At 40.8% G+C, this 19,906-nt stretch overlaps 4 protein-coding genes across 15 annotated transcripts; all 4 read right to left on the bottom strand.

Moving 5' to 3' along the window:
* Positions 1 to 290: 290 nt before the first annotated feature.
* LOC135625054 (uncharacterized WD repeat-containing protein C2A9.03-like) lies at positions 291 to 7,462 on the bottom strand. 12 transcript variants are annotated; one of them, XM_065129306.1, is made up of 10 exons: positions 7,341 to 7,462; positions 6,473 to 6,623; positions 6,220 to 6,387; positions 5,112 to 5,198; positions 1,771 to 1,905; positions 1,579 to 1,689; positions 1,399 to 1,487; positions 1,212 to 1,317; positions 1,031 to 1,117; positions 291 to 919 (listed from the first exon to the last, which is right to left on the bottom strand). In XM_065129306.1, the coding sequence occupies exons 2-10, from the start codon at positions 6,617 to 6,619 to the stop codon at positions 506 to 508; spliced, it is 1,344 nt and encodes a 447-aa protein (XP_064985378.1). In that variant the 5' UTR covers positions 6,620 to 6,623; positions 7,341 to 7,462; the 3' UTR covers positions 291 to 505. The 12 variants fall into 12 exon arrangements, with proteins under 12 accessions (XP_064985378.1, XP_064985379.1, XP_064985380.1 ...); XM_065129307.1 differs by having other exon boundaries at positions 7,287 to 7,445; XM_065129308.1 differs by lacking the exons at positions 6,473 to 6,623; positions 7,341 to 7,462 and adding an exon at positions 3,575 to 3,757 and having other exon boundaries at positions 4,536 to 5,198; positions 6,220 to 6,282.
* Positions 7,463 to 9,073: 1,611 nt separating this feature from the next.
* Positions 9,074 to 9,820, bottom strand: LOC135625768 (uncharacterized). The gene has a single exon (XM_065130859.1). The coding sequence runs from the start codon at positions 9,818 to 9,820 to the stop codon at positions 9,074 to 9,076; it is 747 nt and encodes a 248-aa protein (XP_064986931.1).
* A 1,786-nt stretch (positions 9,821 to 11,606) lies between these two features.
* Positions 11,607 to 13,008, bottom strand: LOC135625767 (protein SOSEKI 2-like). The gene is made up of 3 exons (XM_065130858.1): positions 12,783 to 13,008; positions 12,421 to 12,588; positions 11,607 to 12,328 (listed from the first exon to the last, which is right to left on the bottom strand). The coding sequence occupies exons 1-3, from the start codon at positions 13,006 to 13,008 to the stop codon at positions 11,607 to 11,609; spliced, it is 1,116 nt and encodes a 371-aa protein (XP_064986930.1).
* Positions 13,009 to 14,745: 1,737 nt separating this feature from the next.
* On the bottom strand, positions 14,746 to 16,606 carry LOC135625053 (non-specific lipid transfer protein GPI-anchored 11-like). Its single transcript, XM_065129303.1, has 3 exons — positions 16,102 to 16,606; positions 15,942 to 15,974; positions 14,746 to 15,036 (listed from the first exon to the last, which is right to left on the bottom strand). Exons 1-3 carry the CDS (start codon positions 16,448 to 16,450, stop codon positions 14,846 to 14,848), a joined length of 573 nt encoding a protein of 190 aa, XP_064985375.1. The 5' UTR covers positions 16,451 to 16,606; the 3' UTR covers positions 14,746 to 14,845.
* Between the last annotated feature and the right edge of the window lie 3,300 nt (positions 16,607 to 19,906).

The raw sequence follows: 19,906 nt of genomic DNA, 5'->3' as shown, positions 1-19,906 counted from the left end.
GAAATACTAATACAAAATTAACAGAATTCAATAAATCCCTAAATACATCCATTGAAAAAAAAAAAATCAAATTTATCAATTATAAGACCCTAAAATTATTTCCACTCAAGTACTAACTCCTCTTGTCCACCTCTCACCTAAACATGAAAAAAGCTCCCTCAACTATCTTTAGAAGCCCTAGAGATCACCCTTAAACATCCAAAGTATCTTACCTTCCTCTCTCACCACCAAAACCCTAAAGCTTAAAATATACCTATAAAAACAAACCATAATTTATTAAGAAACTTCAATTTAATTAAAACTCTATCGACTAATTTGAATTAAATTAAAATTTTAAAAAATATTTACCAATACCGAACATCATAAATTCTAATCTACAAACTAAGAGATGAACAGAAACGACGTATGTACAGAGAAGTATATGTGTTGCATGAAAAACTTTACAAATCTGATCTGCTCCCTATCTATATACAATGCACAAGTTACTTCCAGCCGTTCCCTCGGATCATAGAAACGCATTGAGGTAATGGTCATGCTTCCTTCTGCTGAACTCTAACAGACTCCCATAGGTGTGATCTGCTACGCCAACAAAGAGCGCATCAGCATCAGGGCTGAACGACAACCCAGCAATCTCTCCAAACAGATCGATCTCCTGGGCCCTCCAATAATCTGCCTTTGCATCATACACATGAACGAAGTCTGCTGGCTCAGCCATTGCCATGAACCTTCCATCTGTTGAGAAAGTTATGCTCCGTATCGCCCCTATTTTTCCTTTGAGCACTGCCAGGGATTCTGAAGTGTTCCTCACATCCCACAGCCGACACGTCTTGTCTTGGCTCCCCGTGGCCAGGATGTGACCGTCTGGGTGCCAAGCAGATGCAAAGGAATAGTCGAGATGTCCCTTGAGGTTTTCTATCACCTGAAAATTTTAATTTGCCGCAACATATTCCAGCAAAACATAGAATGAATGAGATTTCATGCGACATATGACAGAATTATCAAAGATGTGGATAGAAGACACCAGGCTTACTTTCCCAGACTGAGTATCGACCATCAGACAGTCTATGTCATCTCCGAGGACAGCAAGAAGCTTTCCATCTGGACTAATACCCGTGTTCTATAAGAAGGATCAAGAAAATAAGAAGCCAAATGAGTGCACAGTGTCATAGTAGAAAGGAATAACAATAAGAGATATGTGATTGTATACTCACATTAACGGACCAGGAGAAAGATAGGCGACTTAGTTGGACAAATGTCTCGACATCAAACATCCTCACAAAGCAATCATTGCCACAAGTCACCACTTGAATAGACCCACTGGAGAAAAAACAGCCGGTGGAGATTCAAGTCAAATGGCAAAGGTGAACATGTGTTCAATGCAATGGACTACCATCTCACCTTGAAGACCGATAGATGCCAACCGCATTGGTGATGTCACCATCATCGTTTAATTTAGTAGAGAAAGTCACTCCAGGTTGATCCAAGGACTGGCCAAATCAAGAGCATGAAACTTAAGAACCAAGTTAACATAACATGGAGATATCATTAGGAGATGTTAGTCTACTATAAAGAAAAAACCTTGCATATAAGCTCGCCTTGAAATCCACCAGCAACCAATAGATTGCCTTTTACAGACATTGTACTAATGTGTACTCTCGATAGCTGCTGAGGAGAAGATCCACAGTGCTTCTGTGGAATAGCCAAGTAATAAAATCCATCAGAAAGCACATAGCTAGCAGCAAATCGTAGTAACTAGCAAGAAATACTAACCTGGGTAGGTACAACTTTCCCTGCAACATTGAGCACCTCTTTGCCTCTTCTTAGCAGTGATGACCAATGCATAACAGAATAGTTCTGCACCATGTAGACATCGTGCTTTGATGTTGCCCATATTAAATTCCTCAGCTGCAAAAGCACCAATTTGTCAGAAAAGCCCATTTAAACAACATGATAAGCGAAAGAGTAGTGTAAGAAACAAAGAATTTGATTCCAGAAGTAGTTTTAATGATTGTTGCTTACTTTCCATCATTTATTTATTATTGATGTTATCCAGGTTACATTATTCATGTCAACATAAAAGATAACATATTTGTCAGATCATCCTCTGCCAAACAATATCATAAACATCAAATCTAAGAAACAAAAAATTTGATGCTAGAAGCAGTCCTATGGTTGCTACTCTTTTCCAACATCTATTAACTACAATTGCATAATGTTCAGTAACATTATTCGATTTAAAACAAAGCATGTATTTAATATTTTTAGTGGTGTTTAGATCTTACAGCATTTCAAAGCTTTGTAACACAATAAGAAAATGACTCATTATCTTATTTTACATATATGATGTGGCACAATTGTTTTTTGTCGCAACAGTACCTAAAGAGTAAGTGGACACAAGGAAATCCAAGAAAAGGATGAGCAGGAACTCTTTAGGGAGCACATGGAAACCAACACATCAAAGGTCATGACTTGATAATAAGGAAACCCCTAAGGTTATCTGGCTTGGTAGTTCTAGGCACTCAAGTCAGCATTTCCACGGAGAGGCTTTCCCTCAGTAGGTAAAAGGAGACAGCTACAGATTATCAATATCCAAAAAAAGGATGAGTATTAGAAACCCAATCCACCAAGAAAGTACACATCAATTCTCTCAAGACGTATTGTGGCAACAACTATGAAACTTGTTTCTTGTGTAGATTAATGACAGAAATGTCAACATGCATCTCACGTGATAAACATCATCTTTGCTACCAAAAAGTTCAGACCTGCACAGGTGACGACGAAGAAATGATAACAGACTTCACAGCTCGGATGCTCATTGTTTAACAGTAACATGACAAAATACTGATGGATTTTCCTTTTCAAATGATCTTTGGCTGTCAGTAAAAAAGCTGTTTTTGCTAAGTGCAACTATGACAGAGTAAACATAATACCTAACATCTGATAACTAATTAGATCTTAAATAATTAAATTCATTTGACAAGTACTAAGTACATGGGCAACTATCTAGTTTTGTGCAGCCCAGATAATCTATACAGGAAATATCATAACTGCACTAATGAGTATCACTACTACTAGGCCAGACTGGCACATTCAACTAATAAAAAAGTATGGTCATCATTATATCCTGTCTCAAAAATAATGAAAAGTGGAAGAAACTAAAATATGATATTTTTTTTTTTTTCACAACAAAATTCTTCTTCAAGTAATTATGCACAAGAAGATCACACTCGGTCATCTAAATAAATGAAACCTAGTCTTTCTTTCAATCAAAAGACACATTATGCCTCCATGATCAGTAAGTTAATTACTAGCATGAGCATGCTAGGAAAAAGTTAAACTCCCAACTTACAGCAAATGATTACGACATGACTCTTCAAAAGCACCATGAGATATAATAGATAACCATAATTGTGAAGTCAATCAAAACATAAACAAGACAACTGATCAACAGACAGCTAATGATGCTACATATAAAAAGGATAAGATATGGTTACTGAATACATATCAGACAACACAAACATCTAAAAGTATCTACAAACAAAATAGCAAGAGAAGATAAGGTATGGAAATCAACTATCTCATGACGATTAGCAAAATGCTGCAGGTATATTTTAGCTTGACTCCGTTTCCCATACACACCAACAAACACTGGGCGCATGATTTGTCAAACACGGAACGTCCCATCATACCATATGAAAAAATGCCCCCCTATAGCGACAGCTGCTCAGAAATCACATCCATCCTGCTTTTTTATAGCCTGACAAAACATGTGATATGGCAGCCCAGTCCTAAGTAACAGAGTGTTAATTGCAACATATAACCAACATTAAGATGATAACACTACCAACATTCCAAATAGTGCAATACATAAAAGCTAAAGTTGCCATGTGAAAACCTAGTGACCAGCACTTTTTTTTGCATGTATATAAGCACCTAAGCTAAGAACATAATCCACCATAAGCTTTGGCACTCTAGTAAATATGTCAAGAAATTTTTTTTTAAGAGAAGTAAACTTAAATAATAACATTAAGCTGAAAAGATTTCTTATGCAGAACAAAGGATTCTAGTGGAACGGTAGAGATGGGTCTGACGGGCAAGCAACCAGCCAGGTTGTATTGACACTTATCAATACAAAAGAATCAACGAACTGAAAGGTTGACTTAAAAAGTGCAATGTAAAAGAGCTAGTGGTTGCAAAAGATTTCTATAAGCAGTGACATCAAAATCATAGCATCCTATTTTCAGATTCTCACAGTTGCTAAAGAGCATAATATATGTCCGAAACAATTAGACACTTGACAATATACCAACAGACTCTGTAATGGATAAGAAACATAATCTATGAATAGTGCTAGGAAGATTTTTGTTATTCATCATTCATACACAAGATTATAAGCTTAAAAGAACGTGAACCAGGATTAGTATTTGCACAGCAAGAAATACAAAAAGTTAAAAAGGCCTTATGAAATTCACGGTTCACAAAGCTAACATATATAGAAGTCCCTGGACAAACAGAAGAATAAAAAGATATCTTACCTTTCCTACATATATAAAGATGCCTGCTCCAATGGAGGTGCTTCATTAAGGTCAAAGAGCTATTTAGACGAACTAATTTCCATATACCTATTAATAATTATGCAGTGAAAACCTGCAAAACTATAAGGCTCAACAATAATATATAAACACCCCAAGCAAGGTTGGCAAAAAAAATACTTTGCAGATCCAGAAGTACCAATCTTAATAAACATAAATCCTAATCGTAATGAAGTCATCATCCTCATGATGATCAAGTCATAATGATACCTCCATTGGCCTACCATTAAAACCAATCGACATGAATACTTGTGACTGAACATCATCAATTCTTCAGTAATTTATAATGTTAGTTTCATAAAATTAATTCTAAATAATCAGCAAAATAAATCACTTCAATTGTGCTTCTAATGGATGATGGGGCAATGAAGAAAACGGGACACTTGCGAAACTTTGTGTTGCAGTTATTTCAGTGAGATGATAAGTGAATTGTCAATGCTTCTTAATCTTTAAGCTTGCAATATGTGTTACTTTACAAACAAATAAACAGAAACATAACAAAATCCTCAAAAAAAATACCTGAAAATGCACAATTGTGGACTTGACAAGCCTTGTATTATAGTGAAAATCATAGAAAGTGTTTTCGTGATCCACGTTCTTGCATTCCTGAATGTAGCCAAAATTATTAGCAAAAAAATCATCAAATAAATACTACATGAGACTATGACAGGCTCCATCCAAAAAACAACATTGTTACGAATAACATTTTTAGGTAGCATTATGTAGTATGCCATGAGTTTTTACAATTGACCACTTCAAGACATTGATTAACCAAAAGCAGCACCCAACACTCCTCAACAAACACAATTACCCCCAAAATGCAAGGGGGACCTGGAGAGGATACAAATTTGGTAAGTTGGAGCATCCCTCATCAAAATTACTTCTTCTATTTTCATATAATGAGATGCTACTAGTACCACCACACTTACCTAAATCATAAAGAAACCAGGATTGCTAGACTAGTCACAAATGCTGCATTCATCAACATGCAGATAAGCTGAGCCAACTAATCATGCTCAATCATGCACAGTCAACATAAGAGTCTTGCATTATCTAATTAATATATTCGATATAATATATTCGATATTAAGTTGATAATCAAGCAATGGTTCTGCAACCAAGTTATACCAATTAAATGTCCAATTAAAATATCACAACACCTAAACAAACCACATGAAAGACGTGCAACAAAGACAGTCTCACTCTTTTTTCTCCAGCAAAATAGGTGGTCACATGCCTAAGAATCAGTGACAGTGGAAAAGCTAGAGGACCCCAAACTATTTCATCATTCGAATCACACGAATGTGATATATTCACACCTATATTTCAACAGAGTGGTACTGAAATGTTTTGATTAAGAAAAAACAAAAAAACATGAATCATACAAAGTGCTACACTCAAGTGTGCAAGACATAATAAAATTAATCACATAGAAGTTACTGCAAATCAAACAACCCCATGACTCGGGGGTGGGGGGTTTGGGGAGGCCGCACAGGGACAGAAACCAAAAGACAGCCTAAAGGAATGTTTCATCTACCAAGCAATTAAACCGGGGAAATTCCACCAAAAGCACAATCACTATACAAGTTCATGAAATACTAGTATATATCTCAATTTTTAAGCTCACCTTTTCTAAACCATCACGTGGTCTTGATACGTTTTCATAGTTCGTGTACATCTTCAGCCTCGTTGCGCGGTACTCATCCCTTGAAAATATCAATCTTTCCCATGGAATTCCCTGCATATCTTTCCCATTTCTATACTCCGAGGCTGAAGTATCATTTTTTTGCGTCGCCTGAAGGATCAGCATCAAGCGGTAACAACAAAGAAGAAAAAGTTATACGTCCCTCTCTGACAACAGAGACCTGAGATTGTCATACCAGATCGTCGACATTCTCGAGCTCGGAGTCATTGCCGTGTGCTTGTTGGTCATCCAACTCGAATTCATCGTCGAAGTAATCGAAATCACCCGTTTCAAAGTAATCCTCAACAATGTCGTCCAGATCGTTGTTGAAGTACTCGGCCATGACGCTACCGAATCAAAAATAAAATAATTACCACACAAATTAACGGAGAATGTAAACCCTAAACCGCTATTGTTGAAATCATTGCTAAAAATAGATTTATATAAAAATCAACAAACTGACCAAACAAACAAAGGAAGTTAACATAGATTTTAAAATCAATTAATAAAATTTCCAATAAACGAGTAGAAAAATAAAAGTGTACGTCATCGGCATCTTGTCAACAAAAGAAAAAACGAAGCTTTAGAACATCAAAATTCTTTAGGAAATTTCTCAGAGAAACACAATCAACTTTAACTATAAGCAATTAAAGAGCATGTAAATCTTATTTAGGTTTAAAAAAAAAACCCTACAAGAACGAAAAAAATGCTTACCGATCGCATGGAGATACTATTAAAAAACGACGGGCAAAAAGAACACAACAAACAGAATATTTCTTCATAAGAACTATAATAAAACCCAGCGATCATATAAACGCTAACCCATTCGATGAACGAAGACCACGAAAACCCAGCGGAAGTATCGAGTCGAACGTTGTGTGGACAGCGATTTTGCGCGCATAAAACAATTTCAATCCTCTAAGAACAAGCCTAAAAAATAAGAAATGCTCGGAATCCATCCGTACCATGCCAAGAAAAAGGAAAGATCGAATCAACAACAGTGAAAATACCTCCCAGGACGACAAGAATCGAACTTGGCGTAGCGGAAAGAAGCGAAATCGAACCTTCGAAGTAGAAAAGCGGAGTTGCGCGGATTCTTGCACCACGAATCTTCCAAAATGTAAGAGGAGAAGGGAACCGAGCGCAGCAAACGAAGTGTCGAAGACTCGAGAGCGAGGCAGAAAACGGAGAGAGGTGCGACGGGCGAAAACCGTCTTATCACACAAATCAAAGCCGGTCGTGGGCCCGCGCGAACGTCGGGGAAGGGTCTCGACGCCGTGGGCCCCCACCGTCGGCACCGTCTTTTGCCGGTGACGACACCACGAAAACTTCGCCTTAAATTTGGGGCCCGCCTGGATACGGTCACCGCTTGCTATAAAACGCGATAAAGTTGAATCCAAATATGACGAAATATAATTGGCGTAATTTTATATTTTTATATCGAAATAATTAAATATAAAGCTCTTTTTACTTAAATTTCCTCCCTCGCTCTTGTCTTCCTTATCATCCAAATGAATTGATCGACAACAACGAGAAGAACTTCCCTCATCATCCAAATGGATTGATCGACAACAACGAGAAGAACTTCCTCCTCAATTAAGTATCACTGCCGTGTGAGTGACAACCCAAAGACGGTGCGGTCATCAGATGATTGACACCGGGGGGTGACCTAGCTCGGATAGGATCCCGCCAGCTGTCGGCACCTTTTCGGAGACTCGTGGACCCGCGGTTCGGTTCGTCGGGGCCGTCACCCACCCTTTTGGACTTCTCTTTCCATAACTCTCATGGCTTTCGTGGGGCCCGCAAGGCGGTACGCGTGGCTCGTACCGAGTGCGCTGGTGGACACCCCGCGCAAGGTAAGCGCGACGCGTGTGCGTGCGGTCGCCGTGACGGATAACGTGGTATTCGCCGTATCTGTGGGCCGCCCGCGGGACCCGATCGGTCCGAGTAAGCCGGAACGGTCGAGTCAGTTGGCCGAACGAGATAAATCCATATTTTTATTATTTTTAAGTTATTTCTTAAATGCACGTGCAACGCAGGTGACCGAAGAGTAGCAAATGGAAGGATTATAGTAAGCTTTTGTGATAAGTGACATGCAAGCAAGATCTTATCGAGAAGCTTTTGGATTGGTCAGTGATCCAACAACCTTATCGATAGAGATGATAGATAAATTAGATATTTTCCTATAATTTAACTAGAGACTTTAGATACGAAGTAATCCACACGCACAAAAAAAACGAAATCTAATCGAAAATTTTCATGCATAAATGGTGATTCAAGTCAAAACGTTAAAGCTTCTTAGTAGTTTGAGTATCTGCTGCTCGGAACGGAGGCTGACATCAAATGTTGACATTACAAACTGGGGGTGAGTTCATGACTTTACTGCAGTTACTTACTCGAAGTCCATCCTACTCTCCATAACCTATAGAGAATTATGTTCTTTGCTAATTATGTTCTTTGATTCATTTAGGGCAAGTATACGAGCTTTCAACGAAAGAATGTTGCAGTAGCATATGTCAGTAGGCTTCCAAATTTGCACCATCAAGCATTGTCCTAACTGGTAAAACATAAGACTTCAAACGACACAACAAAACAAGAAGATACAAGATATGAGGGTCTCGTAGTGAGAAGACGAGACATCGAAACAACTAGCTAGAGAGCAGATCGACTATAAGGTTATTCGGGATGCCGACAATGCAGAGCATCACCTGCACCTAGGATTGGTCTATCTATACTACACTATGGATCGAAATACTTTTTATGGAAATGCAGCTTGCTTACAACAACGATCAAGAGATCAAAAGCGCAAGGTAGGATCGAGCTGCTTGCAGAGACTGCGATAGGTGAGATAGACGAGCCGGTTCTTGGCGCCGGTGCGATGGTTCGCGCTGTACTTGCAGAAGTACTTGAGTTGCTTGTGCGTGCAGTAGCCCAGCGTCTGCCCTAGCAGCATGAACAACCAGTTGATCTCGCGCTTCTTCTCGGACAAGATCGGCCGCACGCAGTTGCGCTGCCCGCAGGCCTCGCAGTCCGGGAACGTCGGGCGCATCCACTTGGACGGCGCTCGGTCGTGCATGTGGTGCTGGTTGGCGCCGAAGAAGCCCGCGACTGCGGCGAACTTGTCCACCAAATCGTACCTGATCACCCGGCGCGCCTCGCACCGCTTGCACTGCGACTCGCCGTGGATCTCCGTGATGCCACGGGAGACCAAGTGGCGGAGGGTGTGGATGGTGGCGCGGCGGTCGGTGGCCCAGGCGAAGGGAGGGTTTATGACGTTGCCCTTCTCGGGTCTCTTCGGTCCCGGGCTAGGGTTCCGCCGGGCGGGCTTCACCGGAGAGTAAGCAGGAATGAAATCCGGCTCATGTTGCGGAGCAGGCGCAAGACAAGAGGACCAACTTGGCCCGCGACAGGTGGAGGAACACTCGGCGGGTGCAACAGTAAGCACACAGATGGGATCATATGCACCATCGAGGCTCTTTAGCTTTAGCTTTCCATCTCCTCCCGTTTCCTCCATGGATGGCAGAGATCCGCAAGAGTTCGGCATGGGGAGTGAGGTGGATGAGGAAGGAAGCAGACAAAGAGGACGAGAGATCGACATTGTTGGGACAGACAATAGGAGGAGAGATACGTAGGGGGATAAAAGATGGTGGGAACGGAGAAAGAAACGGGTCGGTATCTCGGAAGATCAAAATTGTCTGTTCCAAAGATTACGAGGGATCTGATTAGGATTCTGTTCCAAACGAAAACCAATATATCTTAAGATCAACAGATATTATTCTTCAAGATGGCTCTATCGTCATCTTCAAATATATATGACTTATATGTTCGAAGTGGATCTAAGTTAATTTGACTTCATCCTTCTAAAAAATACAGCTTGTCTTATAAAAAAAAATGTCCTCCTTTGTAAATCATATGATTGGAAAGAGAGCATATTAGACCGAACAGGAGATCCATAAATGGGAGGAAATAAACTGGGGAATTCTTTATGCCCTCCATCTTCGGTTAGACTCAGTTAGACAGACCATATTTTATTCATGGCTTAACAAAGATTTGTTGACTGGTTAGATTTGTGTACATAAACCAAGATATGGAAGAATATACATTTATGTGCGTGTGTGTGCATTCTCCAAGTAACACATGAAATCTTTGCACAATATTAATTGATTTTATGGAAACCTATTAAAATAAAATAAAAAATAAATAAATTCCTTTATGGTTAATTTATAAATTATGTGTAATAAAAAAATGACTTAATCATATTATTTTGAAGTTACAAATTGTGAGACTATGAGCTGCAGATCTTATGCTTTCAAAATATTCCGAGTTCGTGTAAGATTAGATTATGTAAATCTTTCCGACACCTCAAAATTATATTATGCTTTCAAAATATAACTCTTTCGAGCGTATTGTTTGAGTGCCTCGTGACTTACTAGATTATCTAGATTGTTATATCCATTCCAAACCCAGATAAATAGAGTAGCCAAATCCACCAAAAATTTCAATCAAGCATACACAACCATCCAATGCCTGAAAGAGACGCTGCTGAACCTTCCAAGAGCAGGAATCCAACTATTTGCATGCACAAGTAGTAATGGGTTCACTGTTTCTTGCAGACACTTGTTTTCTATCAAGACCACGAACTAGAAAGTAATTTTCTGAGACAGATGTAACAGTAGCAAATGCAGCAACAAAACCTAAGACCTACTAACTTAAAGAAACACTAGTAGAACACAGAATCCGGCATAGATTCCAGAGAAATATAGCCCTTGTGAGCTTTAACTCCACAGCAGGTTGTAGAGCCATCTGTTCCTCTCATCTCTGCAACTCAAGGTCACACTGCAAGTACAGTTGCACTGCACACACACATGTAGGGGATTAAGACCTCTTGAAGACATGAATTATGTGCAACAGTTGGAAGAGCATTAACTTGTTGGGATCCTTCGATGTTGTGTACTGCAGCTGCTGCTACTGTTGTTTACCAGAGGCCTGCCTTCTGCCAGGGATACACCTCCCTTTCACACCTCCTCTATCCACCTCTCTCTTGCCTTCTCCAATCCCAAGCTTTGAGCTCCTGTTTCCGTCACCATCAACACCAACAATAAATCACAGGAATATATAGAATAATTAAGATGATGCTTTCATGGTCTTGCTGTCAGAAGTTGACATTACGTCACACTGTGGGCCTCATAAATGCCTCCAGAATGTCAGCTTGCATGACTTTATAGAGTCAATGGGTAGACTTTCTGGAGGACTCGTGCATCCAGAGGAATGGAAGGAAAAGTAGGGCCAAAAGCTGACAAGTTCCGAACGAGATAGGGTTGGTGGGAGTGTCACCTTTCTTCGTTGTAGGAGGAAGACTTCTTGAGAGAAGGCTCAGGTGGTGCTCTGCTCCCTTCGACTATGCTCCCGCTGAAGTACTCCTTGTCCTCTATGAGGGGGTGACAGAACCGAGGGTTCTCCTGGACGCAACGAACCACCTCGTCCTCCTCAGCCGCCCGGCTCGCGAGTCGACTCACCAGCCCGCGGTGGAGCCCGGTGTTCCTCTGCCCGCCACCTGCGGCGGTGGCTGTCTTGATGGTCCCGCCGCTGGTGCGGCTGCTTCCCTTCAGTGCCGCGGACCCACAGGCGATGAGTTGGAGCAGGACCGAGTTCCGAGTCAGACCCGGTTCCGGCGCCGGGTCGGCATCCTCGAACCTCTGGGAGGCGCCGCTGCAGGGGGCGTGGGCGGGGGGTTTGTCGGAGGAGGTGGAGGAGGGCGGGGAGGAGTCGTCCAGGGGCAGCTCCATGGGGCCATGTTGGTGGTGGCGGTGGGACCGAACCGTGGTCAGGTTGTCGGTTCGCTCGATCTCCTCCGTCGAAACGCCGCAGGAACGCCGAGAGTGACGTGCGCCATCCACGTTGCGCTTACCGCATCTCACCTCCTCTGCACCCTCTTCATCCTCTCCCAGTTCTCCTTCCTCCCCTTCGTCTTCCTCTAATTCCAAGTGGAGTTTACGGGGGGCAGGAAGCGCTTTCAGCCGCCTGCTGCGAGCAGCAACGTGTTGGAAACGCTCTGAAACGCAAATTTCAAGATGAATACAGCCAAATAAACCAGTAATCGACCGGAAACATCCGATAACATGATAAAGGAGGGTAGGAAGAAACCATATGCGCCAGGGATGATCTCGGAGCCTTTCAGCACGTACTCGACGCCGTCCGCCGGGAAGATAACGTCGTTCTCGGCCAAGTCATTCCACACGTACCCATTTTTATAGCTCCTTTTTCGTGATTCACAAATGAACAAGCCGATTGACAAATGGCCGGAAGAGAAGGCTCAGCAACAAACGGGAGTCGATCGAGATTACCTCTTACAAGACCAGGAGAAGAGTGCAGGCATGCCTCTGCCTCTGAGAAGAGTCAGCCTCTCTATCACATCTACAAGTCACAGAGAAATTAAGAACACGATGTCAAGTCAGGGGGAAAGATGGGGTGACGAGGGCGGGGGGTGGGGCGAGGGAGAAGGCGACCTCTGAGGCGGAGCTGTTGGTTTGGGAGGTAAGGGAGCTCGATGAAGTGAGGATGCTCCAACTGGCCATTCCAGCTGAGGTAGTATATTATCTGAACTTTCCTCAGAGGCCTCAAGGACCTCTGCTGCTGCTGCTTGTGTTGCAGCTGTGAGCAGCCCAGTCTGGCTCGATCCGGGCTGGTCTCCCTGCTGCTTAGCCTCCTCCCTCTTCCACCCCTGACCTCCATCTTCCCAACACAGCAAGAACAACAGCAACACAACACAACTGCGACTAGAGCTCGGTTGTGTGAGTTACCTCTTTGAACAGGGTAAAGGTATAGTGAGATATTTACTGTAGGAAGGAAGAGAGCGAGGACAAGGTGAAGAGGGCGAGTGACCGAGCGATATGAAGGGAAGGATTGGCGCGAGAGAGAGAGAGAGAGAGAAGGGGGTGGGAGAGGACGGAGAAGGAATCCTATGACGTACCAGTAGCCCATCCGGTGTTCCTGTGGCTTTATACCAAACAGTGTGCCTGGCAACACAGGCCCGGGTTCGTACACCGTACCTTCCGTGTGACCGTGTCTTGCCTTTCCACACGTTGCATCATACGGGCCATGGACCGGATTTCCCTTCATCACATGTAATAGCACGACTCTTAACGCATCGTAAGCTGCAGTGATCCAAGACAATTGAGAAGTCATGATAAGTCAATAAGAGGGTTGACTTATGCCGCAAGCTCAGGTCCTAATCCGCCATTGATGAGGGCTCTCAGTAAGAGATAGAGGTGGGGCTCAGGCAATGCACCGATCAGGTACGTTCTCTTCTTTCTCTCTCCGTCTTGCCTTTTTCCGCTTGCCTTCGATGACTCGTCATATTCGATTCAATCCCTCTCCCTCCCCCCTCCCCCCTCCCCCTCCTCTTCTCTCGCTCTCTCTCTCTCTCTCTCTCGCGATCTACTACAATTTCTTCGTCTCTCCCCATGGCCATGCAGTTCTTTCACCGTAGACGAGCCTCTTTGACCAACGGTAATCTGCCTGTTGTGAAGGGTACTGTTTCAATTCAATCATCGTTCATCTGCGTGCCATCATTTGGTTTTCGTCAACTCTCATTCGGAAACGAAGATTTCTACCCATCTTGAAGGGTACTTACTCTCTACATCGTCAACTCTTGTAGAATGGAACTTATCGACCTCGGAAGGAAACATCAATTTCGATCAATAAATTAAACGAGATCTCATTCTATCATTGCTAGACATGACCACGCACCAGTCGAGTTGTATGCGAGGGATGGGCGTGAATCTGCAAAAAGCTGGAGAGAGAGAGAGAGAAGAGAGAGAGGAGGCAGGCACGGGGGGAAGCACGAGGTGGCGACAGTGGTGGCCTAGCTTCTGAAGCGTCTCAAAGCCCTGCAGTGGCCTCAATGGCTGCTGCTTTGGATCCAGCGCTGCTTGTCCCACCCCAACTCTGCGTCCGCTGACGTGACCACTCCCCACGCGCACACACAACCCCACCTCTTCTTCGACACAAACCACTGTTCCTCACTAAATGCTGCCGAGCCCCACTCCGACGCATTCATTTTCCTTTTTTTTTGTTTGGTTTAAAGATATTTGAGATTTTTCCTTTTTCTCTTCGCAAATGCAAATGAACTTTTGAAATCTCACTCGTGAATGAATGCAAAAGAATATTATTTTTCTTATATTTATGAACCCATACCCTTTTTCAATTTTCCAAGGCGAGGAGTAAATGAAGGCGGGACGCGAGTCAACTATTCGGTGGTCAACGGAGTTTGTTCTGTCAATTCTCCATCCAATGGACAGGTGATGTGACGTGACACGATCTGTCTCGAAAAGTCAAAGGCTCCATTGTAAGTCCATCGTAGATTGGCCATTGAGATTAAATCAGATGATTCTTTTAAGCCAGCTTAAGAAGACGAAGGAAAAGGAAGAACACACATGTCAACAGCAAAAGCCAAACACATCTTACCGATCACTCCAATCACTCGACCAGCTAAATCTTTTATTGAGCATAAAAGTTGTACAACTCAGAATCAACATAAAGAGCAAGATAATGAAGGATACACGAGGCACTAAAATTCCAGTCCGTGGGACACGCAGAGCAACCAGAGACTCACTGCCATGCTTCCAATCAGGAACCCCAAGGATGGAAGCTGTAGTGCTGCATTGGACTTGCCCGGGGACGATGGAGATGGGGCTCCAGTTGGCACAGAAGAAGAAGAAGAAGAAGACGAAGAAGGTGATCCAAGTGAGGGAGTTGGAGCTGCACGCAAGATGAGAAGAATGCATTAAGCTGTGGATACTAAGAACAAGTAACCAAATTATCTGTTTAAACCAGTATATATAATGACATCAGTTTTGTTTGCCATCATAACAGGAAAATTTTCTATAATGTTTTCCATGAGACACATTTTGAGCTGTATATATAATGACATCAAGACATCATTCTTGGGAGACACTAAGTAGATTTAGTTGTAATATAGTTCATGGATAAAATGGCTAGCTCTACATGGCTAACCTTCTTTTTTGAATGCTTTTTTATGTTGTTCTTTGTCTCTCTAGAAATCACATTTAGCTATATATCTTATGATGAGAAATTCTTGACACCAGCAATGATACCTCCCAAACCCCTACAGAGAGGGTATATAATATGTGCATCTCTCTCTCTCTCTCTCTCTCTCTCTCTCTCTAATGTTTGGACGTTGGAGTACTAAATGCAGTCTCTCACTTGTTTACTCTAAAATAAGGGAAGATACAGCAGGACAGTGACTCTTCCCTGAGGGCACCGAACACTATTGCATGCCTGTAGCCATCAAAACATAATGGAGGCTTGTCCACATGATTCTGAGAGGTCAATACATTTGTCTTCTCTATCACGGCAGGGGCAGCCAAATTAGTCACTACATGGAAGTAATGGTTCTTTTAATTCTAAAAAAATCATGAATATGAAAAACAGCATAATAATTATATAAGAAAGGAACATAGTCCTAAAAATGTTGGCTGTGTTGGTTTTGAATTTCTGCATTCAGAGTCAAAATCTATGAACAAGAACATTAACAGCATGATCTAAATTGCTAGATGGTGTTGATTAGTATGTTTAGGTTAAAACAAAGAAAAAGAAACATGATGAACTTTGACATGATTTGCAGAAATGGAGGAAAAAATTACCAGGAGCTGCAGCAGGAACACCAGCAATGGAAACTGCAAAACAAAAAGCCAGAAAAGGTTCAGTCAAATGTCTGCAACCTGAAAATTAAACCTTCAACAACAAGGTCTCAGAGAGAGAGAGAGAGAGAGAGAGAGAGAGAGAGAGAGAGAGAGAACAGACTGTTGCATTTGCTGAAGGGAGGGGTGGAGAGCTTGCAGGCAGATGGAAGGGTGAGGGCCTTGGTGAGGTTGACACCAAGGCTTGGTCCTTGCTTGAGAACTTCACAGAGGCAGATGACATCTTCCTTGACCACCTTCTTGAGGCCAGAGCAGCACTGCCCTTCCGGCTTGGCCACTGTGCTCCCATTCTCCACAAAGGAGAGGCAGTCAGCAAGGTCAAGCAGAGCAGAGGAGCAGTCCGGGGAGGGTGCTGGTGCAGCAACAGGAGCTCCATCACCATGCATAATGGCTGTGGTCAACCACAGGAGGAGGAGGAAGAGAACCCAAACGCCAGTCCTATCTCCAGCCATAGCTGTTAAGACTCTGGTTTGTAGCAACAGCAAGGGCTTGAGATGGTATGGAGGCAGGAGAAATTGGTGTGGGAAAATGGAGAAGTGGCAGATCAGGAGATGGGTGGAATGATTGAAGGAGATGGTGGGGGGCACTTCAGTTTGAGACAGCTTGCAGAGATTGTTGTTATTATACTTGGGAAGAATAGAATCTGGGAATGAGATAACCCAATGAATGGATGACAGTGTCAGCACATGTGGCCTGTGATGATTGACGTTCATGTACAGAGATGAGGGAACTTGGAACAAGACAGATGGATCAACTTCATTACTTCAATTATTGAAAATATAGTAGGAATCATCTATTGCAATCTGATAATAATTAGAAAATAAAACAAAATTATATATAGTAGGATTCATCAGTTGTAATTTTTAAAATAACAAAAAATAAATTTATTTATGAGTTGATCTTTGTATCTTTGTATTTAAATTTATTGTATGTGTGGTCTTACACAATCCAAAAACTAAATACTATACATTAAGCATTTTTATAATTATATGTTTTAATGATGTTTTTATTGTCCCAAACGAATCAACTAAAATCAAGAGAAGTCATATGTGTGAAGAATATTAATATTCAAATATAGTAAAATTTGTAAGGACAAATGTGTTAGTGCCTTAAAAATGTCTCATAAATGTATGAGCTAAGCAACATTTGATGAATGATTCCCATACCCATATAACAAACTAAGTGGGGGGGGGGGGGGGGTTGGGTTGAAAGGGTCTTGAAAAAACTTATTAAAACGGAATATTTTTTTTCAATCTTTATGTATCAAAATGAGTTTCTCATCAAAATACCAACTTGATATCCAAATGAAAATATCAACCAACACAACATAAACAATAGAACAAATAATCAATCACACAATGAGATCAAATCATTTTAACGTGAAAAATCCAATACGACAAAAACCATCAATAACATCAAGATTATAGATCTTAGCTCAGGATATTTTCATCATATAGATGAATCTCATCGTAATAAAATTTTAGGTCTCACAAAATAGATATAGCAGAAAAGTACTTTAGATAAAAAAAATCGTAGATCAACACTGTTAGGATCGTAGAGTTTACTGTAATAATTCTTCATATAAAATTTGGGTTATAAACTGATAACGTTTGGCCACCGATCGTCAAACAAAAAACTCACAAACCTTGCTTTCTCTCTCTCTCTGCACCGCCGCTCGCTGTACGTTGCACCAAACCCTTTATTTTGTTTGCTGCCCTCAATTAGTAATTTGGGCTCAATAAGCCCAATTGTCCAAGCCATTGGGCCCAACACATTGCACCGTACATATCACACCAAGCCAAATGCTAACAAAGCAAGTTGTCATTATCTAATGATACTGGCAATCACAAGGGGATGAGAAGGCCTTCCAGGACTTTGCATTCTTGAGCAAGCAACTCATACAACCCTCTCAAATGCTAATAATAATATATGCAGCTCGATGGAGAGAGAAGCCAAACAAAAAAAAAAAGCAAAACATGGAGATTTGTCTATCCTAAACCTAACACTTCCATACAATGGAGAAAGATAAATAAAGAAGAGAAGCTCAGGATCATGTTGTCCTCAGCTGCCAGGCCAATGCAAACCCCTGAGGGTGTTGTCCTCATGATATGAATAGTGATAAGGTGAAGAGTGATATGATTTGTGGCATTATCATTCGATTACCAAAGTCTCCTTTCAATATATCTTGTCACAGCAAACAACCACTGCAGTAAATTGTTTTGTTGTCTCATTTAAAATGTGAGAACATTGGAAAACAATATTTTTACTTACAGGTGGAGATCTTGTGAGGTCAGAGAAAAACAACAACAATAACACCATCATCATCATCATCAAATGCCCTACTCAAACATGCTGAAGAGCACAAGAATTGCTTGCCAGTTTCATGCACATATATACACCTCCTCTTCAACTTTAAAGCTGAATCCTTGTGATCCATGGAGGTTGGCTAAAGAGGAGATCACTGACCCACAACATCAAAATCATAGTGTAAATTTGCATAGATGGGAAAGTGTTGATACTTGTGATTCCTCCACCAACAAGGAAATCCACAAAGACAGGGCTTCTATTTTTGTTTGCTAGCCTTCTGATAAGCTTAGAAATGTAGTAGCAACAAAGATGCATCAAACTTGCAGCTCAGATCACATAAATCAACTCAACAACACAAACTATCACAACCAAATATAGAGTGTTCATCCATTGCCATATCCAAACTATCTCAATCTCACTGTTTCTAAATTCATTTTGATGGATTGGATAAAAATAAAAATGTAAAAGACCCGACATAATATTATAATATTAAAATAATGGAATATCTATTGTTTTATATGAATTTATTCGGAACTCAATTAAACATTATACATAATTAAAAAACATGATTCTATTATTTTATCAAAAAGAAAGAAACATATTTTATCGAACAGACAGTGGATGGATGGAGCAAAATTATTTCCCACTGATAATATAATACAATCGTGCAAAAACAAGGCATAGGGATAGGGAGCTTCTCAATTTAAGTCTATGAGATGGGCAGGTGGAGCAAAATTCGACAACACATGACGCAATTAATGTCCAACCTCTGCCATTATAATGAAAGTTGAGGTGTGGCGAAGACTACACTAACATAGTCAAATTGGTGTTGGTTGCAAACATCTCAAGTACAATTTATATGCGTATGTGTTGAATGTTGGTTAAAGTTATAGTTAATATATCATGCCAAATTTTTATTTTTTATTATTAATATCGAATTTGATCGTTGAGCTGACTTAATCTATTCATGATGACTCACATCCTGAATGTCATATGTAAAAACTAGTATGGAGATTATCAAGGATGAGATTACTCTAATTTTTAAATCATTTTAATATTTAATTTAAGTATCAAAAATAAAATTTGAGATCACAATAATGTATGAGAGAAGGAGGAATATTTATAAAATAATTTTTTTTTTTAAAAAATATACTTTTTCTTAAGCACTTTATTTCTTGATCACATCATTTTTATTTGTATTTTTAACCATAATAAACTTGTGGTAACCATAATTTAATGTGCTTAACCAACTGACTGATAATATTAGAGAATTTGGTGGAGGTGAGAAGAAGACCTCAGAGACAATCTTATCCATAGGTTTCAGACTACAACCTAAATTATCAGACTAGATTCCATTTGTCTAGGTTATAGTCCACATCAATGTGAGAATGTTTTTGGCCATGCAGTAACATTAATCATCCAACTACACCATTAATGCCTGTTGACATCCTGCTTCATATGAGTAGTTTTGTGTCATAAACAGGGCAATTAGTTGGCTCCACCAAATTTATAGATGAATGCGTATTTTATTTGATGTCTTTCTTAATTTGTATGTCGTGAATATACTTTGTATTTTTATATTATTATTATTATTATTATTA

Source organism: Musa acuminata, chromosome BXJ2-10 (genome assembly GCF_036884655.1).
Source record: "Musa acuminata AAA Group cultivar baxijiao chromosome BXJ2-10, Cavendish_Baxijiao_AAA, whole genome shotgun sequence".
In the NCBI taxonomy this organism is placed as follows: Eukaryota; Viridiplantae; Streptophyta; class Magnoliopsida; order Zingiberales; family Musaceae; genus Musa; species Musa acuminata.
The sequence above is the reverse complement of the archived record's forward strand: the minus strand, read 5'-3'. Positions and strand labels throughout refer to the sequence as shown.